At 48.5% G+C, this 23271-nt stretch overlaps 1 protein-coding gene across 4 annotated transcripts; it reads right to left on the bottom strand.

The window, feature by feature from the left end:
- Nucleotides 1–297: 297 nt before the first annotated feature.
- Nucleotides 298–23131, bottom strand: TARS2 (threonyl-tRNA synthetase 2, mitochondrial). Of its 4 annotated transcripts, XM_053590711.1 has the most exons (18): nt 22985–23131; nt 22493–22689; nt 20875–20998; nt 17610–17734; nt 17085–17202; nt 16932–16996; nt 14713–14791; nt 11246–11392; nt 10972–11070; nt 10384–10601; nt 9674–9836; nt 9309–9446; nt 9055–9132; nt 5452–5552; nt 4023–4124; nt 3791–3863; nt 1897–2011; nt 298–670 (listed from the first exon to the last, which is right to left on the bottom strand). In XM_053590711.1, exons 1-18 carry the CDS (start codon nt 23048–23050, stop codon nt 522–524), a joined length of 2157 nt encoding a protein of 718 aa, XP_053446686.1. In that variant the 5' UTR covers nt 23051–23131; the 3' UTR covers nt 298–521. The 4 variants fall into 4 exon arrangements, with proteins under 4 accessions (XP_053446686.1, XP_053446688.1, XP_053446689.1 ...); XM_053590713.1 differs by lacking the exon at nt 298–670 and having other exon boundaries at nt 4023–4120; XM_053590714.1 differs by lacking the exons at nt 298–670; nt 1897–2011 and having other exon boundaries at nt 3789–3863; nt 4023–4120.
- Between the last annotated feature and the right edge of the window lie 140 nt (nt 23132–23271).

Here is a 23271-nt window from a genome sequence, read left to right as displayed (position 1 = left end):
GGGGGTGATGGGAGGGGAACATTCCTATGACCAGAAGAGAAACTGATTCAGAGAATCATGGAGCAAGAGATGTCTGAGCCCTTAGTCTGTGCCTCAATTTCTCTGTCTGCACTCTGCCTTCTGTGGAAAAGGGATCTGACAACCTACTGAATTGGGAAGTGGGATACAGGACAGCTTTCCATAAGAGATCTAGACTGTCCTTTTTCAATTTCTCCAACTCTCTGGGACAAAAAGGAGAAAGAGAGAGTAGAACTTCCTTTTATTTCCTCCTCTCAGAATCAGAGATAAAAACACATACCCAAGAGCTTCAAGTTTATTTTTTTTAAGTTTTACTCTCCTCACATCCAAATAGCCAGAGGCTCCTTCCCTCTGTGGGGTCCCCTAGGAGAGCAGACACATGCCTCCACTGAGTTCTGAGGGTCCTCAGGGACTCCAGACTGCCAGTTATGCTGGGGCTTCCCATGTCATTGGAGGCTATTGGCTCTTGCAGGTTGGTCTTTGTCTCATCTATGTACAAAGGCTCAGAAAACTTCTTCAGCATTTGGGGTCCTGCTGTTCTGAAGTTCTACCAGGCGTCGCACAGCCTCAGTCAGGCCCCACTCTCCATGGCGATGGTTATCTCGGGTCCGAATATTCACAATTCTCTTACTTTGCTCTTTTTGGCCAACCACTGCAGGAAGAGGAAGGGAAGTTTCGGAATTTCAGGGCAAATTCATCCACATGGGATACTTCCTTTTTTTATGCAGAAACTTAAGAGACCTAAATCTTTAGGAAGGGTGGGAACATAGCCCAGATATGGTTCAAAGAAAGGAAATATTTAGCTGTCATCCTGAGGAGATAGGAAAATGTTCCAACCCCTACATGCCCTCTTACTTTTGGTCAGGAGCCCAGAGTCAGAGACACTAGAGTCAGGCAGAGAAAGACAAACAGAGAACCAGACAAAGCATGTGTGCATTTGTGTGCCTGGGTGGTGATCAGAGGAAGGGGAAGAGGGCAGGGGTGGAACACACGGATAAGCATGTGTATACGGGACTGTGGCACAACCTGCTCCAAGTGCTCTCAGGGCAAATGGGGTGTGTAAAACTGGAGAGTCAGGTAATTTGGCTAAGGGGTTTCTGTTCCTTGCCTTTAGGTTAGAGCTCTGAACCCCAGAAAATAAAAAAAAGCAGGAGCATGGCATTGCCAGACTATTGTTCTTAAGGCCTTTCTCCTCATCCCCGAGGGCTGACTCCATCTAGGTCTAGAATAAACAAGGTTAATTAATTAATGCCTTATTAACCTTTCCTGTCCCTTTCTTTTTTTTTTTTGTAGAGACAGAGTCTCACTTTATGGCCCTCGGTAGAGTGCCGTGGCCTCACACAGCTCACAGCAACCTCCAACTCCTGGGCTTAAGCGATTCTCTTGCCTCAGCCTCCCGAGTAGCTGGGACTACAGGCGCCTGCCACAACGCCTGGCTATTTTTTGGTTGCAGTTTGGCCGGGGCTGGGTTTGAACACGCCACCCTCGGTATATGGGGCCGGCGCCTTACCAACTGAGCCACAGGTGCCGCCCCCTTCCTGTCCCTTTCTCTTGATGTTTCCCTAGTTAATTACCCTAACAGACACCAGAGCTAGAGTGGGGTTAATAAAAGGAAAACTATCCTAAGGGTCAGAAGTGGTCAAGAGAAAGGTGGGGCAGCATGAAGGAACATAGGGCTCTCAATGAGTCAAGTGTCCTGAATCCTGGCTCCTACCAAGCTCAGGTAATGAGCCCTGATTAACCAAAATGTGCAGATAACCAACCTTAGGAGACTTAACAGAAAGAAGAATTCAGAGGACAGGTGGGAGAACACAAGGCTGTGGGGTCCTAGGCTGACCCAAAAAGGCTGTGGGGCCTTAGGCTGACCCACTTGCTTACCAAACTGAAAATTGTAGTGGGCAAGCTGGGCCCGGCGGACTCTCCTGCTGAGGGTTAGCCCAGAGTCAGCATCCAGGTCACTGACCAGTCCGGCACACTGTAGGCTCTGTTGTACCTGGAACAGAGGGTTGGTGACTTAAGTTAATCTAGTGGAAGGCTGAGGAGCTACATTTGTTCCTCCTTCATCAGCGCCCTCCAGTTCTGACAAACCACTGGATCTCTCTGCACTGAGGCCTCCTCCCCATCACACCCCTAAACCCACAACTTTTCTGTCTTCTTACTGGAGATGAGCCCTCAGTTACGTACTCCCTGGACTTTGCCTGCTTCCAGCCACCACTCTACCCAGCCAGCTGCTCAACTCTGGTACTGCCCTGTCAGTTCTCTCTTGGAAGGAAAAATGAAGCTGACTTTTCACCAAGCCCCTTTGGTGCAAGTGCTCTGTTGCAGTGTTTAATGTCTATTAATTTAACATCGACATATCTTCACAGGGGAAGGTTAGTCTCAGTTTTGTTTTTTTTTGGGGGGGCGGGGAGACAGAGTCTCAATCTGTTGCCCTGCGTAGAGTGCCATGGCGTCACAGCTCACAGCAACCTCAAACTCTTGGGCTCAAGAGATTCTCTTGCCTCAGGCTCCCAAGTAGGTGGGACTATAAGTGCCCACTACAACGCCAGGCTATTTTTTCATGGTAGAGTGTCATGGCATCACACAGTTCACAGCAACCTCCAACTCCCAGGCTTAGGCGATTCCCTTGCCTCAGCTTCCCGACCAGCTATTTTTTTTTTGTTGCAATTTGGCTGGGGCCAGGTTTGAACCCGCTACCCTTGATATATGGGGCCAGCGCCCTATCCACTGAGCCACAGGCACCACCCCGCCCTCAATTTTTATTTTTATTTGTTTTTTTTTTTGGGGGGGCAACAGGGTCTCGACAGGGTATCACTATGTCATTCTCAGTACAGTGCTGTGGCATCACAGCTCACAGCAACCTCAAACTCTTGGGCTTAAGTGATTCTCTTGCCTCAGCCTCCTGAGTAGCTGGGACCATGGGAACCTGCCACAACACCCGACTATTTTTTTGTTGCAGTTGTCATTGTTGTTTAGCTGACCCAGGCCGGTTCAAACCTGCCAAACTTGGTGCATGTGGTCAGCGCTGTAACCACTGTGCTAAGGGCACAGAGCCATTAGTCTGTTTTTATTTTTTATTTATTTATTTATTTGTAGAGACAGAGTCTCACTTTATTACCCTCGGTAGAGTGCCGCGGCCTCACATAGCTCACAGCAACCTCCAACTCCTGGGCCCAAGCGATTCTCCTGCCTCAGCCTCCCGAGTAGCTGGGACTACAGGCGCTCGCCACAACGCCCAGCTATTTTTTGGTTGCAGTTTGGCCGGGGCCGGGTTTGAACCCATCACCCTTGGTATATGGGACCGGTGCCCTACCGAATGAGCCACAGGCGCCGCCCCGTTAGTCTGTTTTTTTTTGTTTGTTTTTTTTTTTGTAGAGACAGAGTCTCACTGTACCGCCCTTGGGTAGAGTGCCATGGCGTCACACGGCTCACAGCAACCTCTAACTCTTGGGCTTACGCAATTCTCTTGCCTCAGCCTCCCAAGCAGCTGGGACTACAGGCGCCCGCCACAATGCCCGGCTATTTTTTTGTTGCAGTTTGGCCGGGGCTGGGTTTGAACCCGCCATCCTCGGCATATGGGGCCGGCGCCCTACTCACTGAGCCACAGGCGCCACCCGTGTTAGTCTGTTTTTAGATGTAGGATTTTCAGCACATAAGACAGTTGCCCAGTCCTGTGGCTCCAAGTGCTACACTCTTGCCACCACCCTGGATGGCCTCTTCCTACCCACTGTGGGCACCAGACTCCCTTTCTTTTTTGCTCCCAAATCCTCACCTCTCGGGCATATTCTTCTTGCTCAGTCCCCACAGGGATGACTACCACCTGGAATGGGGATAGCCACAGTGGCCTGGTTGGGAGAGAACAAATAAAGGTAAATTATTCATTCTGGCTGTAGCCACAAGTGTGGCTGCAGGGAGCAGATTTGAGAAGGAAAGAGAAGCTGGCATATGAAGGGGAACCAGGATCTAAAGCACGAATGATCTAGTTTCAGGGTCAGAAGTCTCACCATCTCCCCCCACAGCTTTCTGCCAGCACTCCCAACAGCCTTTCCACAGAACCGAGTATTGCTCGATGAATGAGGACTGGACGCTCCAGGGCCCCTGCCTGCCTTGGAAGGAAAAAGGGAAGCAGGTAGAATGTCAGAAGTACCACAATTTCCACATCTAAGGTCACCCTCCAGTTTTCTTTCTTTTTTTTTCTTTCAAGACAGAGCCTGAAGCTGTTGCCTTGGGTAGAATGCCCTGGCATCACAGCTCACAGCAATTTCCAACTCCTGGGCTTAAGTGATTCTCTTGCCTCAGCCTGCCAAGAGCTGGGACTACAGGTGCCCACCACAATGCCCAGGTATTTTTTGGTTGTAGTTGTCATTGTTGTTTGGCAGGCCCGGGCTGGATTCAAACCCGCCAGCTCTGGTGTTTGTGGCTGGCGACTTAGCCGCTTGAGCTACAGGCACGGAGCCACATCTTCCAGTTTTCAAGAAATATTCAGTTCTGGCAAGAGAGAGTGTAGGAGATTGATTTAGTTCTTTTTTTTTTTTTGTAGAGACAGAGTCTCACTTTATGGCCCTCAGTAGAGTGCCATGGCATCACACAGCTCACAGCAACCTCCAACTCTTGGGCTTAAGCGATTCTCTTGCCTCAGCCTCCCAAGTAGCTGGGACTACAGGCGCCCACCACAACGCCCAGCTATTTTTTGGTTGCAGTTCAACCAGGGCCGGGTTTGAACCCGCCACCCACGGTATATGCGGCTGGCGCCTTACCAACTGAGCCACAGGCGCCGCCCGATTGATTTAGTTTTTAAGGTTAAAAGTAAAGGGGGTAGGGGTGGCGCCTGTGGCTCAGTGGGCAGGGTGCTGGCCCCATATACCGAGGGTTGTGGGTTCAAACCCAGTCCCAGCCAAAATGCAACAAAAAAATAGCCAGGCGTTATGGTGGGCGCCTATAGTCCCAGCTACTGGGGAGGCTGAGGCAAGGGAATTGCCTAAGCCCAGGAGTTGGAGGTTGCTCTGAGCTGTGTGACACCATGGCACTCTACCGAGGCCAATAAAGTGAAATTCTGTCTCTACAAAAATAAAAAAAAAAAAGCGGGCAGCGCCTGTGGCTCAGTGAGTCGGGTGCCGGCCCTATATACCGAGGGTGGTGGGTTCAAACCCAGCCCCAGCCAAACTGCAACAAAAAAATAGCCGGGCGTTGTGGTGGGCGCCTGTAGTCCCAGCTGCTCAGGAGGCTGAGGCAGGAGAATCGCGTAAGCCCAAGAGCTGGAGGTTGCTGTACTCCTGTGACGTCATGGCACTCTACCGAGGGTGGTAAAAGTGAGACTATGTCTCTACAAAAAATAAATAAATAAATAAATAAAAATAAAAAAAAAGTAAAAGGGGCAATGTTGACCTATTCCATGGGCTGTGGAGGGAAAGGGGATGGGGCAAGTTTCTGTACCCCTTGAACTGGAGGCCAAATCTCAAGGGCAGTTGGAAGTCAAGCTGGATTGTCCCACACTGACGGGGCCGACCCAGGGCATCACGGAGGTGCACATCAATCTGGAAGGGACAGAACAGAGAGGCATGTGAGTACCTAGAACCAGCACCCTCACTACCCATGCCGGTTTACCCTTTAACCTGCTCGCCAACCAGGCTATCTAAAGAGTCAAGTCACCCAGCTATACAAGCTCTACACCTCTGCTGCACTCCCCTTCACTCACTCAACAGCTCCCTCCACTGAATAATGGTGTTACAATGTTAGGGGACATCCATACCCTGGCCTCTCAATTGCACGCTCACTGTGGCTACACTCTTCATCCTATCATCTCCCCCAATGGCTGTACCTCTGAAAACAGTCTGCCAGCTCTTACAATTATTCCTATTACTTTCTCTTCACACAGATCCCTTACCTACTCTTTTTCTTCCTATTTGCAAGGCCCCTCCTGCTTCTGTCTCCTCCCCATGCAGTTGCATCCACTCTCCCTGGTTCCTCTGTGTCAGTCATTCTTCCTCCATCACACCGCACGGCAAACCTGACCCTGGTGGACCCTTAACTTCCTATGTCTTTGGCCCTGGAACAGAACCACTAATTACTGCCCGACATGTCCCACACTACACAGATGTAAAAGCAGAGGTTGACGCCACCATGGAAGTCACTGTTTTGAGACTCAACCGGTCCCTGTTGCTGCCTCCAATCCTTTGGCTACACTATTGAGCTCTATGCCCCATTCTCCTCATGCTTCTCAAGCTTTTTCCTCTCTCTCTTTTTATTTTTAATTAATTTTTTTGTAGAGACAAGAGTTTCATTTTGTTGCCCTCGGTAGAGTGCCATGGTGTCACACAGCTCACAGCAGCCTCCAACTCCTGGGTTTAGGTGATTCTCTTGCCTCAGCCTCCCAAATAGCTGGGACTACAGGGGCCCACCACAACGCCTGGCTATTTTTTTGTTGCAGTTTGGCTGGGGTTGGATTTGAACCCGCCACCCTCAGTATATGGGGCCAGCCCCTCACCGACTGAGCCACAGGTGCCACCCATACTTTTATTATTTTTTGAGACAGTCTCACTATGTTGCCCTCGGTACAGTGCCATGGCATCACAGCTCACAGCAACCTCAAACTCTTGGGCTTAAGCGATTCTCTTGCCTCAGCCTCCCAAGTAGCTGGGACTACAGGCACCTGCCAGTGTCAGCTATCTTTTGGTTGCAGTTATCATTATTCTTTAGCAGGCCTAGGCTGGGCTTGAACCTACCACCTTTGGTGTATGTGGCTGGCACCCTACTCAATGAGCTATGAGCACTGAGCCATCCTCTCTCTCTTTTTTTTTTTTTTTGTAGTTTTTGGACAGGGCTGGGTTTGAACCCACCACCTCCGGCAAATAGGGCCGGTGCCCTACTCCATAGAGCCACAGGTGCCGCCCATCCTCTCTCTCTTTTAAAAAATGTTACCTTGGGCGGCGCTTATGGCTCAGTGAGTAGGGCACTGACCCCATATACAGAGGGTGGTGGGTTCAAACCCGCCCCGGACAAACTGCAACAAAAAATAGCCGGGCGCTGTGGCAGGCGCCTGTAGTCCCAGCTACTGGGGAGGCTGAGGCAAGAGAATCACCTAAGCCCAGGAGTTGGAGGTTGCTGTGAGCTGTGATGCTACAGCATTCTACTGAAGGTGACAAAGTGAGACTCTGTCTCTACAAAAAAAAAAAAAAAAGTTACCTTAGTAGTTTATTAGATTGATTTAAGATAATAAACACTTTATCACTATTTTTTTTTTTTTTTTTTTGTAGAGACAGAGTCTTACTTTATTGCTCTCGGTAGAGTGCCATGGCATAACATAGCTCACAGCAACCTCCAACTCCTGGGCTTAGGCGATCCTCTTGCCTCAGCGTCCCGAGTAGCTGGGACTACAGGCGCCCGCCACAATGCCCAGCTATTTTTTTTGTTGTTGCAGTTCGGCTGGGGCCGGGTTTGAACCTGCCACCCTCGGTATATGGGGCTGGTGCCTTTACCAACTGAGCCACAGGCGCTGCCCTTATCACTATTCTTTTTTTTTTTTTGAGACAGAGCCTCAAGCTATTGCTCTGGGTAGAGTGCTGTGGCATAGTAGCTCACAGCAACCTCAAACTCCTGGGCTCAAGCGAGTCTCCTGTCTCCACCTCCCAAGTAGCTGGGACTACAGGCGCCCGCCACAACGCCTGGCTATTTTTTGGTTCCAGCCGTCATTGTTGTTTGGCGGACCTGGCCTGGATTTGAACCCGCCAGCTCAGGTGTATGTGGCTGGCACCTTAGCTGCTTGAGCCATAGGCGTGAAGCCACAGACATTTTTGAGCTCATCATCTTTCATTGTGTTTGTGTATTTAACATGTGGCCCAAGACAATTCTTCATCTAATGTGCAGCAAAAAAAAGTTGGGACACTCTTAGTGCCAAACCTTTTTTCTTAGTAACATGAAAATATTTTACTTTCCTAATATTACTGCTGAAATTGACCAATAAAACACATTTTCATTATTTTTTCATATTTTCATATACTATTTATTCAGCAGCTTAATAAATACCATGTACTAGAACAGATATTTGGGACATAAAAGAGAGGAATATACAAATTACATGAATAAATCACCCCAGCACAGTACACAGCAGTATTAAGCACTGAAATTTTACCTATATGGTTCATATAAGAGTTTTGAGTTATTTCACTGGCAACTCTCCTCTCCTCCACTCCCATCTCAGCAAATGATCCTGCTCCTTGCTCATGGAGAATTCAGATAACTAATGTCACAGCATGGGAAAATGCCTTCAACTTCCTGTCATCACACTTACAAACTTCCAGCATCTTCTCTCAGCCTTTTCTTCTACTCTGGATATAACGGGAGTGGTGGTCCCTTCCGGGAAGGGCTCTCAAGCCCACCCTAAACCTCCCAAGCAACTTCCCTCTACTGTAACTCCTCCTCCCACAACTTTGATTTTTCTCTCTAAAATATGCTTCCTCTCATAATAGCATTTAAACAGTCTCAAATTTCTCCCTTAAAAATTATCTTCTGAAAAAAAAAAAAAAAAATTATCTTCTGACAAGCTAGGTCCCTCCCTTTAGTTACTCTCTCTTGCTGGGACATGTATTCATTCATTCACTTCTGTCTGACTCCTTTCTCAGGCCCCAGTTCACTGAAAATGGTCCAACTTGCCACATTGAGTTTTCATCCCTACCCCCTGCCTCTGCTTACGTTGTTTTCTCCTGAAACACATCTTTACTGGGCTAAGAAGGAGCCACCTTTCAGACTAGGGAGTGATTCCTGCAGAATTACTTTCCTGACCCCCAGAGTAATGTTGACCTCCACAGCCCCAACATGCTCTCTTAGTACCTATACAGCACTGACCCCACAGCACTGACTCAGCCTATTACCTTCCTCAGCCCTCACTAGAACAAGTTCTATGGAGGCAGGAAATGTATTTTTCTTCTTTATATCCTAAATAAGTTTAAAAATATTTCTTTTTACCCATTAAATATTAAATAAAGCAAAAATAAATAAAATAAAATAAAAAATAAACCAATAATTAGTGTGCCAGCTTACCTTAGGCCCATAGAAAGCACCATGTCCAGAGTCGAGATCCCAGGGTTCTCCAAATTTCTCCAGAGCCCGCTGAAGGACCTGTAAAGGGATTGAGACAAGGAAGAGTATATTACCTTAGGCTTCAATATCAACACATCTCTCTGGTCCCCAACAAATGACTCCTCAGCATTTGCCTCTATCTGATGGTTACTGTACCTCCCACCCGCTTCCACTCGAGTGGCTTATCTGCCTCTGATTCCCTACCTCCTACTCACCTGTTCAGCCTGGTCCCAAAGGCAAGGGTCTCCAAGGAAGCCAGATGGCCGAGTGGACAGTGCCAGGTGGAAAGAGAAGCCAAGGACCGTATAGACAGAGCGGAGAAAATCAAGGCAGCTTTGGATCTCTGCTTCTAGCTGGGGGCGGAAATAAGGGTGGTGAGCTGTGTGCCAGATCTCGATCTAGGATGATGGTGGTCTGGGGGAAACAGGGCAAAACCAGAGAGGTATCAGCAGAGGACTGGGGTAGAATGTGGTTGAACTGTAGTAGATACAGAGGGCAAGTGAAGGTCAGGGGTGTTGGAGGTTCACAGGAGAATGGAAGGTGGTATAGAAAAGCTTTGATGGAGCCTAGGAAGGGCCACCTGATCTGGTGTACAGAAGATGTGAGCATCATCCTGCTGGAAGCGCCAAAGCCGGGTCAGTCCCCCCAGACTGCCAGAGGCTTCAGCACGGTGCAGGGCCCCAAAGTCAGCCAGTCGCAGGGGCAGTTCCCGCCAGGATCTAGGCCGGTGGGCGAACATCAGGCTGAGGTTGGAGAGGGGAGTAAAGGGGTCAGGGCCACAGGGAGCACTAGTCCCTGAAGACTGTGCCCCACCCAATCTGCTTGCCTACTTTCTCCGCACCATCAGCTAACACCCTTTCCAGCCTTAGCATGTCCTCCCATGAAGTCCTGTTAACCCCACTCATCAGTCAGAGTTCTGCCTGACTTAAAAGTGAATTTTCTAGTAACACAATAACGGACATCATTTACTGTGCCTCTGTTCTGTGATGGTTTAGAGCAGTAGTCCTCAGCCTTCCAAACGCTGCCATGTATTTTCATTATTACAAAGGGGTCGTGACCCACAGGTTAGAGGAAACTTGATAGCAACTGCAAATCCTTGATGTTACTTGTTAAGGAGACTGAGGCCTAAAGAGGTATGATGACTTTCTCAAGTTCACACAGTTAGCTAGAGGGCAGATTGAAGACTCAAATCAGGTGTCTTGATCCTCTTTCAAAGGTGCTATTACATTTTAGCAATCTGACTGTAACCCTAGCCCCAGGAGGACTCAGGTCTCCTGGCTCCCAGCTCACCAGTGTGCAGGGCAGTTCATGGGCTTGAGGGCAAGTGTGTCTGTGGGATGCCTGGTAGGGCGGTCACTCTGGGAGCTGGTGGGCCTGTCAGAGCCTGGGGGCTGCAGGGCAAACATGTCTTCCCTATAATGCTCCCAGTGCCCTGACTGTTCCCAGAGTTTTGTAGAAAACAGCGTGGGGGTTTTCACCTCTGAGAAACCACGACGAGCATATTCCTCCTGTGTAGGACATAGACATGGAAGGTCAGAGTAACTGGAAAGAGAGGCGACAGGCTGGCACCTGTGACTCTCCTGAGCCTTTAAGGCCATGCTGCTCATAGACACAACCAATTAATACCACACCCCATCTCTACGCTCCTCCACCACAGACCACACAATTGCTAAAGGTCGCCAGCACTTTATAATATTTATGTTTATGCTTCCAACCCCTCTCTCCTATTTAATTATTTGTTTTTGGTTTTTCTTTTTCTTTTCCTAACTGCTAGGCTTCATGAGACCCGCCACCCTCTTTTAACTTGGACACCTTAGCTTCTTCTAAACCCTCAGCCCCTCCCTGGTCTTCTTTTCCCTGGATTTGGGTCCCTCTTACCCTGATAAATGCTACCAGTGCATTGTACACCCTTGTTCCTCGTGGCAGGAAGAAGCAACTCCCGGGGCTCAGTTCATGGAAGAAGAAGAGCTCCTGCTCCTGGGGTCAGGAATGACAAGGGTCACTTCAAAGGGAGAGAAATGGGATCTAGAATCCAGAAGAAACTGATGGAGCTGCCTGGGCTGTTTGACTGAATCTACTCCCAACTTCACAACAACTTCCTTCCTCTCTCCAGCCCTAATCACTGCCCCTCCCCATCTCTCAATCTCTGCACCTTCCCAATGCGCCGGTGGTCCTGCAGCTCTGCCTTTTCTCTCCATGCTTCCCAGGCTCTCAGCGACTCTGCTGTGGGGAAGGAAATCCCTGACACTCTCTGCAGTGTCTCAGGGGCCCCTGAAGATCTCCATAAAGATGATGAGTTCTGTGGGAGGACACAGGGAATCAAAGGGAAGACAAGGACTGAAGACACCAGCCTCTCTTTCAAACCTCATATAATACTCTCAGTGTAAGTGTCACAGGTAAAGCACTCAACAGTGATCCTGTCTCATCTCTCTCACTACTTCCCCACCATCACCACAAGATGATGGACACGCCTGTCCTGCAGACATGCCTCTTTCAGGTTAGTAGCTGTGGAGTTGCCTGATTCTTAATTCCAACATACATTTTTCTGCCACCTCCTTTCCTCCCCATCCTCAATACTGCTGAATGATCAGTACCCTTGTAGTTCCTTCTTTTTATTTATTTATTTTTTTTTGGTAGAGACAGAGTCTCACTGTACCGTCCTCGGGTAGAGTGCCATGACTTCACATGGCTCACAGCAACCTCTAACTCTTGGGCTTAGGCGATTCTCTTGCCTCAGCCTCCCAAGCAGCTAGGACTACAGGTGCCCGCCACAACACCCGGCTATTTTGGCCGGGGCTGGGTTTGAACCTGCCACCCTCGGCATATGGGACCAGCGCCCTACTCACTGAGCCACAGGCACCACCCTCTTTTTATTTCTTTTAATTATTATTATTATTATTATTTTTGGAGACAGAGTCTTACTATGTCACCCTCGGTGGAGTGCCATGGCATCACAGCTCACAGCAACCTCAGACTCTTGGGCTTAAGCGATTCTCTTGCCTCAGCCTCCCAAGTAGCTGGGACTACAGGTGCTTGCCACAACACCCAGCTATTTTTTGTTGTAGTTGTCATTGTTGTTTAGCAGGCCCGGGCTGAGGTCGAACCCGCCACAGTTGGTGTATGTGGCTGGCGCCATAACCACTGTGCTACAGGGGCTGAGTCCCTTCTTTTTTTTTCTTTAAACTACAATTGAGCATTGACCCTTCCTCTTCTAATCAATGATTATGATTGCTTAGGAAATTAACCATAAGCTCTGGTCAAATGTCAGTTTATCCTGCCCCTTATCAATATCCCACACAGCTACTAGAAAAGTCAGTCTTTAGCCTGGTGTCGTGGCTCACACCTATAATCCTAGCACTCTGGGAGGCCAAGGAGGCAGGATCACTTGAGGTCAGGAGTTCAAGAGCAGCCTAACAAAAGCAAAAAATACAATACTTAGCTGGGTGGATGGTCAGCTATAGTCCCAGCTACTCAGGCGGCTGAGGCAGGAGATCACTTGAGCCCAGGAGTTTGAGCTTGCTGTTAGCTATGATGACACCACTGTGCTCTAGCCAGGGCAACAGAACAAGAACTCAATCTCAATTTAAAAAAAAAAAAATCTCTGGGCGCCGCCCCCATATACAGAGGGTGGCGGGTTCAAACCTGGCCCCAGCGAAACTGCAATAAAAAAAATAGCTGGGCGGGCAGTGTCTGTGGCTCAGTGAGTAAGGCGCTGGCCCCATATGCCGAGGGTGGCGGGTTCAAACCCAGCCCGGCCAAACTGCAACAACAACAAAAAAAATAGCCGGGCGTTGTGGCAGGCGCCTGTAGTCCCAGCTGCTCGGGAGGCTGAGGCAAGAGAATCGTGTAAGCCCAAGAGTTAGAGGTTGCTGTGAGCCGTGTGATGCCATGGCACTCTACCAGAGGGCAGTACAGTGAGACTCTGTCTCTACACACACACACAAAAAAAAGAGTAAAGGCCACTTGCACACCTAAAATAAATAATATAAAAACAACTTAAAAAAAAAAAATAGTTGGGCATTGTGGTGGGCACCTGAAGTCCCCACTACTCAGGAGGCTGAGGAAAAAAAATCACCTAAGCCCAAGAGCTGGAGGTTGCTGCTGTGAGCTGTGATGCTACAGCACTCTTCCGAGGGCAACAAAGTGAGACTCTGTCTCTTAAAAAAAAAACACCAAACCAAAACTCTGGCCATGCATGCTGAATCACGCCTGTAAATCCAACACTCTGGGAGGCTGAGGTGGGTGGATTCCCTGAGCTCACAAGTTTGAAACCAGCCTGAGCAAGAGCAAAACCCCATCTCTAAAGAAAAAAAATAGCTGGGCAGTGTGGTGGTTGCCTGTAGTCCCAGCTATTCAGGAGGCTGAGGCAAGAGAAATTGCTTGAGCCCAGGAGTCTGAGGTTGCTGTGAGCTATAATAACACCACTGCACTCTAGCAAGGGCAACAGATGAAGGGCAGCGCCTGTGGCTCAACAGAGTAGGGCGCCGGCCTCATATGCCAGAGGTGGCAGGTTCAAAACCAGCCTTGGGGCGGCGCCTGTGGCTCAGTGAGCAGGGCGCCAGCCCCATATACCGAGGGTGGTGGGTTCAAACCTGGCCCCGGACAAACTGCAAAAAAAAAAAAAAAATAGCCAGGCGTTGTGGCGGGCGCCTGTAGTCCCAGCTACTCGGGAGGCTGAGGCAGGAGAATCGCCTAGGCCCAGGAGTTGGAGGTTGCTGTGAGTTGTGTGACGCCACGGCACTCTACCGAGGGCGATAAAATGAAACTCTGTCTCTACAGAAAAAAAAAACCAAAAAACAAAAAACAAAACCAGCCCTGGCCAAAAACTGCAAAAAAAAAAAGGGCAGTAGACTAAGATTCTATCTCAATTAAAAAAAAAATTCTGGGGGGCAGCTCCTGTGGTTCAGTAGTAGGGCGCCGGCCCCATATACTGAGGGTGGTGAGTTCAAACCCAGCCCCAAGTCAAACTGCAACAAAAAAATAGCCATGCCTTATGGCAGGTGCCTGTAGTCCCAGCTACTTGGGAGGCTGAGGCAAGAGAATCGCCTAGCCCAAGAGCTGGAGGTTGCTGTGAGCTATGACGCCACAGCACTCTATCGAGGGTGACAAAATGAGACGCTATCTCTAAAAAAAAAATTCTGTCCTCTATACCTTATTCTATTCCTAGCCATGTGAAATTCAAAAGCCTCTGCTTGTTATTGTCCCTTTGCTCCCTGCTCCTATCCCATCTAGTAACTTATCTTGTCCAGGAATGGTATTTTCATAGAAGGCATGCCCCTTACTTAAGGTGTTCTCCTTGTGCCTGATAGTGTCCATCTATCCTTCTGGACCATGCCTCCTCTCTCTCCAGCAGCCTTCCCTGTGTGACCATGTCTAGCCTGCTCGTACACTCCTGTCCCATCTTTCTTAACACTGATGTCAGAAGGGATCTGAACTGGCTTCTGGGCCATCAAACTGGGAGTATCCAGAATGTGGGATGTCTAAGTAACTTTCTCTATCTGAATTCTCCTCTTAGCTATCAGAGTAGAGAAGAGGGTAAAAGAAGGGATCATCTTCCCACTCTCCTGCTTGCTCCAAGGAAAACAGAAGTCTTACCCTAACTCTGCCCCCACTACTGACCGTTAGCAGCTTTAGTCCTCCAATCTGTCCAGTATGGCGAAGGTGGGGCCCCCGGCAAAGATCAACCAATGTGCCACACCTGGAAGAAAGAACAGGCCAGTTAACGACTTCCAGATTCTTTCTTTATTTTTTTTTTTTGTAGAGACAGAGTCTCACTGTACCACCCTCAGGTAGAGTGCTATGACGTCACACGGCTCATAGCAACCTGTAATTCTTGGGCTTACGCGTTTCTCTTGCCTCAGCCTCCCAAGCAGCTGGGACTACAGGTCCCTGCCACAACGCCTGGCTATTTTTTGGTTGCAGTTTGGGGGGCTGGGTTTGAACCCGCCACCCTCAGCATATGGAGCTGGCGCCCTACTGAGACACAGGCGCCGCCCCTTTCTTTCTTTTTTTTTTCTTTCTTGTTTTGTCACCCTCAGTAGAGTGCCATGGACTCATAGTTCACAACAACCTCAAACTTTTTTTTTTTTTTTGCTTCATCAGCCGAAACAGCAGAAGGTATGATTTATTGTATACTGGTTACACTCAGCCACAAGCGAGAACAGAACGAGTCCAGGATGTCAGGTCCAGGGCAAGGGACCAATAGGACTGTTTTGGTGTGAACAAGGTGGGTCTCTTAGGGGTGGTCTTGGTGATTGGATGGCGATGAGGTCTTAGATCCACTGAGAGCAAGTTCTAGACAGTAGCATGCAGTCCAGCAGCTTGTACTAGCCTCCTTAGCCTCTTGGCATTCCATGTTCCTTCTCTTGTGGCCTTCACGAGTGCACAACCAGGCGGTTTACTTGGACCTCTGCCTCATCTTTCTCCTTTTGCGCTTCAGCCTGCGCATTCGCTTCTTCCTCCACTTGGCTCTCATGGCGCGGAGGTTTCTAGAAAGATGGCGCTAAGGCCGAGAGCAACCTCAAACTTTTGGACTCAAGTGATTCTCTTGCCTCAGCCTCCCAAGTAGTTGGTACTGTAGGCACCAATCATAACGCCCAGCTATTTTTAGAGACAAAGTCTTTTTCTTGTTCAGGATGGTCTCAAATTCCTGAGCTCAGGCAATCCACCTGCCTCAGCCTTCGAGTGCTAGGATTAAAGGTGTGAGCCACGGTTCCCAGCTCATTTCCAGATTCTTTTTCTTTTTTTTGAGACAGTCTCACTTTTTTTTTTTTTAAGTTTTATTTTATTTTTTTTGTAGAGACAGAGTCTCACTTTATGGCCCTCGGTAGAGTGCCGTGGCCTCACACAGCTCACAGCAACTTCCAACTCCTGGGCTTAAGCGATTCTCCTGCCTCAGCCTCCCGAGCAGCTGGGACCACGGGCGCCCGCCACAACGCCCGGCTATTTTCTGGTTGCAGTTTGACCGGGGCCGGGTTTGAACCCGCCACCCTCGGTATATGGGGCCGGCGCCCTACCGACTAAGCCACAGGCGCCGCCCAAGACAGTCTCACTTTGTCACCCTTGGTATAGTGCTCTGGCATCACAGCTCACAGCAACCTCAAACTCTTGGGCTTAAGTGATTCTCCTGCCTCAGCCTCCCAAGTAGCTGGGACTACAAGCGCCCGCCACAATACCCAGCTATTTTTTTTTGGTTGTAGTTGTCACTGTTGTTTGGTAGGCCTGGGCTGGATTTGAACCTGCCAGCTACAGTGTATGTGGCTGGTAGACACTGAGCTACAGTGTCTACCTAGCCACTTCCAGATTCTTGAGCTCCTAGGTTTTTCCTTTTCATGGCCTTTAGATGATAGGAAAAGGACGTGAAAAGGAAGGAACTGTTCTATAGACAGAGAGAGTAGTGGTAGATAAAAATCAACTTCTGTTCCAAAAAAAAAAAATCAACTTCTGTTCCTACTTCTTTTTCTTTTTTTTTTCTTTAGAGACAGAGTCTTACTTTGTCACCCTTGGTAGAGTGCCATGGCATCACAGCTCACAGCAACTTCCAGCTCTTGGGCTTAGGTGATTCTCTTGCCTCAGCCTCCTGAGTAGCTGAGACCACAGGCGCCTGCCACAATGCCCGGCTATTTTTTTGTTGCTGTTGTTGCAGTTTGGCTGGGGCTAGGTTTGAACCCACCACCCTCGGTATATGGGGCCGGCACCCTACTCCCTGAGCCACAGGTGCCACCCCCTACTACTTTTTCAAGAACAACACAGATTACCATCTACCTTCCTTCCCATTTCTGAACTTCTTCAGTGCTTCCCCACTTCTCCCTATTTCCCTTAATCTTGACCACTCTTACCCATATACTGTTGCTGTTGGACCTGTCACTTTCTCCTCAATCAGGTGAAGCTTAAAGGGGTTATCCTGGAAAAAGGTAGAATGAAAGACTGAAGACAAGTCTTTGTTCCCAGAAAAATGTTCCCAGGAGAAAGCCACTATCCCTCCACCCTACCTTGAAGAGCTGGCGAAGCTGATCCTGGGAAGCCTCTAGCCTCCGGAAGGGTTGAGCAGTGGCTGCAAATTCCTGGCAAATCCGTTCTAAAACAGGTATCTCTGAGCCCCGGATTGTCCTGGAGAGAGGAGAGTTGGTTAACTTGCATCCTGTAAGATGCATCAATCACCTGGGCAACACACCTGTAGGCTAGGGAGCGCAGTAAAATAGGAAATCAGGTTACATATTTTACAGCTAGAGAGAAAGTTCTATGCATGAAGTTAAAAGCTAAATGTGGGAAACGAACAAAATTAGAATAAAAACAAGGGGATGAAGTAATATTTGATTTTGTGAGGGCTAAGAAAGTAAGTTTCAAGCAGAGTTAGAAGAGGAGGGTCATAGCAGAGAATGTGGTATCACTGTCATAGTTGAGGCCTGGAGAAGCCCTCTTCTACCCTTCTTCTTCAAATTGGACATGGTTAGGACCCCTGAAAAGTGCCTTAGAAACCATCCCAGAATTCTTTTCTTCCTTCTTGCATTACTCACCGATCCTTTCCCAGGAAGAAATCATGGTAAAAGCCACATTCTGTACTTGGACCTCGGCAGAGAATAGCACCCAGGAATTGTTCAGCCGCTGCCCCCAGGACATGGGTGCTGGAATGCCAGAACACCTGGATTCACAAGAAAGTTTAGAAGTTGATAGATTTCTCTCTTAACCTCTATATCTCTTTCTCTTCTTCAGAGAAGCTAGTGGGAAAACCAGTATGACTCTAGAAATAACTACCACAAAATAGAGAACCTAGACTTTGGGAGTGACTAACATAGTAAAAGATTAAAAAAAAAAAAAGAGAGAGAGAAAAAAAGACTGCATAGAAAAGAAAGCATAAGGCCACTGCACAGAAGCCCTGCCCAATCCCTACCCTGTTTCCCCGAAAATAAGACTATCTTATTTTAAGGTGTGCTCCCAAAGATGCGCTAGGTCTTATTTTCAGGGGACGTCTTATCTTTCCTTTAAGTAGGTCTTATTTTTGGAGGATGTCTTATTTTCGGGAAAATGGGTAGTTCTTGGTGCTTCCCAGTCGTGGAGCATAGAAGCAGGAGGCCAGTCCTCTTTTGCTGCTCCTATAACCTTTCAGGACTTTAGAATAAACTATATTCTTTTTTAACTTTTTTTTTTTTTTTTTTTGTAGAGACAGAGTCTCAGTTTGCCGCCCGTAGAGTGCCATGACGTCACACGGCTCACAGCAACCTCCAGCTTTTGGGCTTACGCGATTCTTTTGCCTCAGCCTCCCAAGCAGCTGGGACTACAGGCGCCCGCCGCAACGCCCGGCTATTTTTTGGTTGCAGTTTGGCCGAGGCCGGGTTTGAACCCGCTACCCTTGGTATATGGGGCCGGCGCCCTACTTACTGAGCCACAGGCGCCACCCAGAATAAACTATTTTCTTTCTTTTGTAGAGACAGAGCCTCACTTTATGGCCCTTGGTAGAGTGCCGTGGCCTCACACAGCTCACAGCAACCTCCAACTCCTGGGCTTAAGCGATTTTCTTGCCTCAGCCTCCCGAGTAGCTGGGACTACAGGCGCCCGCCACAACGCCCGGCTATTTTTTGGTTGCAGTTTGGCTGGGGCCGGGTTTGAACCCACCACCCTCGGTATATGGGGCCGGCGCCCTACCGACTGAGCCACAGGTACCGCCCAAGAATAAACTATTTTCTAAGACAGTGGTTCCTTAGGGCTCTTAGTCCAATTTTTTTTTTTTTTTTAGAGACAGAGTCTCACTTTACCGCCCTGGGTAGAGTGCCATGACGTCACAGGACTCACAGCAACCTCCAGCTCTTGGGCTTATGCAATTCTCCTGCCTCAGCCTCCTGAGCAGCAGGGACTACAGCCACCTGCCACAACGCCCGGCTATTTTTTTGTTGTAGTTTGGCTGGGGCTGGGTTTGAACCTGCCACCCTCAGTATATGAGGCCGGTGCCCTACTCACTGAGCCACAGGCGCTGCTATTTTTTTTTTTTTTTTTGTAGAGACAGAGTCTCACTTTATGGCCCTCGGTAGAGTGCTCTGGCATCACACAGCTCACAGCAACCTCCAACTCCTGGGCTTAAGCGATTCTCTTGCCTCAGCCTCCCGAGTAGCTGGGACTACAGGTGCCCGCCACAACGCCCAGCTATTTTTTGGTTGCAGTTCAGCCGAGGCCGGGTTTGAACCTGCCACCCTCGGTATATGGGGCCGGCACCTTACCGACTGAGCCACAGGAGAGCAACACAATTACTCCTCTGGGATCTGGTTACTATGTATACAGAGATGACATGAGAACTCCATTTTTCTAGATTCTAATAGACAAGGTCTGTGTTACCTAAGCTAACATGACGATGACAAAGTGGGAGGCTGGCCAGGTTGTGTGCTCAGTTCTCGAAGCCATGTTAGAATTGAGTATACACTACAGATGACTTATAATGTATGTGCTCAAAAGACAAGGGGCTGAACTGGGGTATTATCATTCTGTTTTCAATCTATTATCTCTCCCTTTCACTAACATGAATGTTTGGCTAATATATTGAAGCTAAGTAAAAATTTTTATCCTAAGTTTCCAAGTAGCCAGGAATAGACTTAGGGGTTCTCAAACTTTTTTTTTTTTTGTAGAGACAGAGTCTCACTTTATTGCCCTGGCAGAGTGCCATGGCATCACACAGCTCACAGCAACCTCCAACTTCTGGGCTTAGGCGATTCTTTTGCCTCACCTTCCCAAGTAGCTGGGACTACAGGTGCCCGCCACAACGCCCGGCTATTTTTTCTTGCAGATTGGCTGGGGCCGGGTTTGAACCCGCCACCCTCGGCATATGGGGCTGGTGCCCTACCCACTGAGCCACAGGCGCTGCCCAGTTCTCAAACTTTTTAAACAGGGGGCCAGTTCACTGTCCCTCAGACTGTTGGAGGGCCGGACTATAGTTAAAAAAAAAAAACAAAAAACTGAACAAATTCCTATGCCCACTGCACATATCTTATTTTGAAGGAAAAAAAAAAAACAAACGGGAATGAATACAATCACACCGCCTCATGCGGTCCGCGGGCCACAGTTTGAGGACTGTCCAAGACAGTCTACGGTAGGGATTTACTTCTCATCTGCAAATGGAGAAAATGAGGCAAATGAAATGTTAGGTCGAGCATGGTGGCTCACACTTGTAATCCTAGCACTCTGGGAGGTTGAAGAGGGTGGATCACTTTAGCTTAGGAGTTCAAGACCAGCCTAAGCAACAATGAGACCCTTCTCTACTAAAAACAGAATTAGCTGGGCATTGTGGCAGGTGCCTGTTCCCAGTTCCTTGGTGGGGGGCTGAGGCAGGAAGATTGCTTAAGCCCAGGAATTTGAGGTTGCTGCGAGCTAGGCTGAGACGATGGAACTCTAGTCCAGGGCAACTGTCTCAAAAAAGTAAAAAAAAATATATAAAAGAAATGTTATCATTTACCGTTATCATTTAACTATTTCTTAATTTAAATAGCCAGTGCATTCCAGGGCGGCGCCTGTGGCTCAGTCGGTAAGGCACCGGCCCCATATACCGAGGGTGGCGGGTTCAAACCCGGCCCCGGCCAAACTGCAACCAAAAAATAGCCGGGCGTTGTGGCAGGCGCCTGTAGTCCCAGCTACTCAGGAGGCTGAGGCAAGAGAATCGCTTAAGCCCAGGAGTTGGAGGTTGCTGTGAGTTGTGTGAGGCCATGGCACTCTACCGAGGGCCATAAAGTAAGACTCTGTCTCTACAAAAAAAAAAAAAAAAAAAATAGCCAGTGCATTCCAAATAAGAAAGAAACTTACTGCTTTTCCCTCTGGGGAATCGAATGTCAGAAATCTAAGATCACAATCTGTCTCCAAGGGCCGCTCCAGATCATAAGGTTCTCCATTCACTTGAGCAGCTACTGCAGTATCTGCCAGCACTGAACTGCAGCAGTGGGAGGTAGGGAGGAAGAAAAAGATAAGTTACAAGGCACAGAAAGACAGACACTGGATGTTCTCACTCACACATGAGTTAAAAAAGTTGATGTTATGAAGGTAGAGAGAATGATAATTAACAGAGATTAGGGAGAATGGGGGAGGGGAAATGAAAAGAGAGCGGTGCCTATGGCTCAGTGGGTAGGGCTGCGGCCCCACATACCAAGGCTGGTGGGTTCAAACCCGACCCCAGCGAAACTGCAACAAAAAAAATAGCCAGGCGTTGTGGCAGGCGTAGTCCCAGGTACTCAGGAGGCTGAGGCAAGAGAATCACCTAAGCTCAGGAGTTGGGAGGTTGCTGTGAGCTGTGTGACGCCACGGCACTCTACTGAGGGCGATTAAATGAAACTCTGTCTTTTAAAAAAAAAAAGAAAGAAAAGAGTTTGCCTAATAGGTACAACATACAGTTATGTAGAAGGAATAAGTTCTAGCATTTGGTAACGCAATAACACAATAGGGTGACTATAATTAACAATAATTTATTGTATATTTTAAAATAGCTAGTAGAGAAGATCTGAAATATTCCTAATATAAAGAAATGATAAATGTTGGAGATGATGGGTATCTTTTTTTTTTTTAGACAGAGTTTCACTATGTTGTCCTCAGTAGAGTGCTGTGGTGTCACAGCTCACAGCAACCTCGGGCTTAAGCGATTCTCTTGCCTCAGCCTCCCAAGTAGCTGGGACTACAGGAGCCCGTCACAAGGCCTAGCTATTTTTGTTGTTGTTGTTGTTGCAGTTGTCATTGTTTAGCTGGCCCGTTTCAACCAGGCCTGGCTATTTTTGTTGTTGTTGCAGTTGTCATTGTTTAGCTGGCCCATTTCAACCAGCTAGCCTCTGTGCATGTGGCCAGAGCTGTAACCAGTGCAGAACCAATGACAGATATCTTTTTTTTTTTTTTAGAGTCTTACTTTGTCGCCCTCAGTAGAGTGCTGTGGCATCACAACTCATAGCAACCTCCAGCTCCTGGGCTTAGGCTATTCTCTTTTCTCAGCCTCCAGAGTAGCTGGGACTACAGGCACCTGCCACAACGCCCGGTTGCAGTTTGGCCTGGTCTGGGTTTGAACCCGCCACCCTAGGTATATAGGGCTGGCATCCTACTCACTGAGCCACAGGCACCGCCTGATGATGGTATCCTAAATACCCTGATTTGCTCCCCACACATTGTATGCATGTATCAAAAAACCATATGTACCTTAAAAATATGTACATTGTGTATTAATAAAAAAGTAAATTAAACAAAAAAGGTTACCGTCCATGGCAACTTGCCAAGAAGAAACAACCTATCATTTCTTTCGCCAAGGGAAGGGCAGAGACAAACAGATAAAAGAAACTCTGGTTGATGGGGATGGAACAGGAACAAGCAGATCAAGTTTTCTTCCCCTACTATGGTGCAGAGGAACTAAAAGGGGAGCATAATCGCAGTAAGTATAGCTCCCTGGTACCTGATCTTCTGGGCTAGTTGGTAAGGGGTTGTGTTCCATGCCACAGCATCCACTTTCTGGCCTCCGGGAAGTGATACCTTAATAGTCCGGGGTTCCTTCTGTGCCACGCTTGCAAACCTCTTTACCTGAGCAGCCCATAGCTCCTCAAAAAGGACAAGCCGCTCTGCCAACCAGTGCGGAGGGGTTGGCACAGCTGCCTGGAAAGAAAGATATGTTAGCAGGAAACACAGATCCCATCATTCCTGTTTTACGATTGAGGATGATAGGCCTTATGAATATTTAAGTGGTCTTGGTCTTAATCTCTGGTGACTGAGCCCTAGGCTAGGGGCCCTACGCAGCTCTGCGCTCCCAGACCGCAGACTCAAGGAGCCTGGCTGCGGTGTCCGGGAATTAGGAGGCCGGACAGAGGAGTGTAGGCGGGAGGCTGGGTTGAGAACCTAATATACATCTTTGGGTCCGATGCCTTTCGGAACTTTTGGGTACCTCACGTACCGTGTGGAGCACGCAGGCCTGCAACCCAGGGAACTGGAGTCGTTGCCATCCCCGATACAGCCCCATGTCTCTTCAGACCGGTGCATACTTACTCAAACAGATTATCGCCGCTTCTCCTTCACCATATTCTTCATTGGCTTCTGATCCAACAATCTCCTTGCTTATTGGTTTCTACAGCTGCCAATCTAGCCTGGTACCACCTCCAGGAGCTCCACGGGGGCGCACCTCACACAGCACCGGTAAGTGGTTCCGGATGGCCGGAAGACGGAAACTGTAACACAACCCTG

The sequence above is a fragment of the Nycticebus coucang genome, chromosome 5 (genome assembly GCF_027406575.1).
Source record: "Nycticebus coucang isolate mNycCou1 chromosome 5, mNycCou1.pri, whole genome shotgun sequence".
In the NCBI taxonomy this organism is placed as follows: Eukaryota; Metazoa; Chordata; class Mammalia; order Primates; family Lorisidae; genus Nycticebus; species Nycticebus coucang.
Note: the sequence above shows the minus strand (reverse complement) of the source record. Positions and strands in the feature narration are given on the sequence as shown.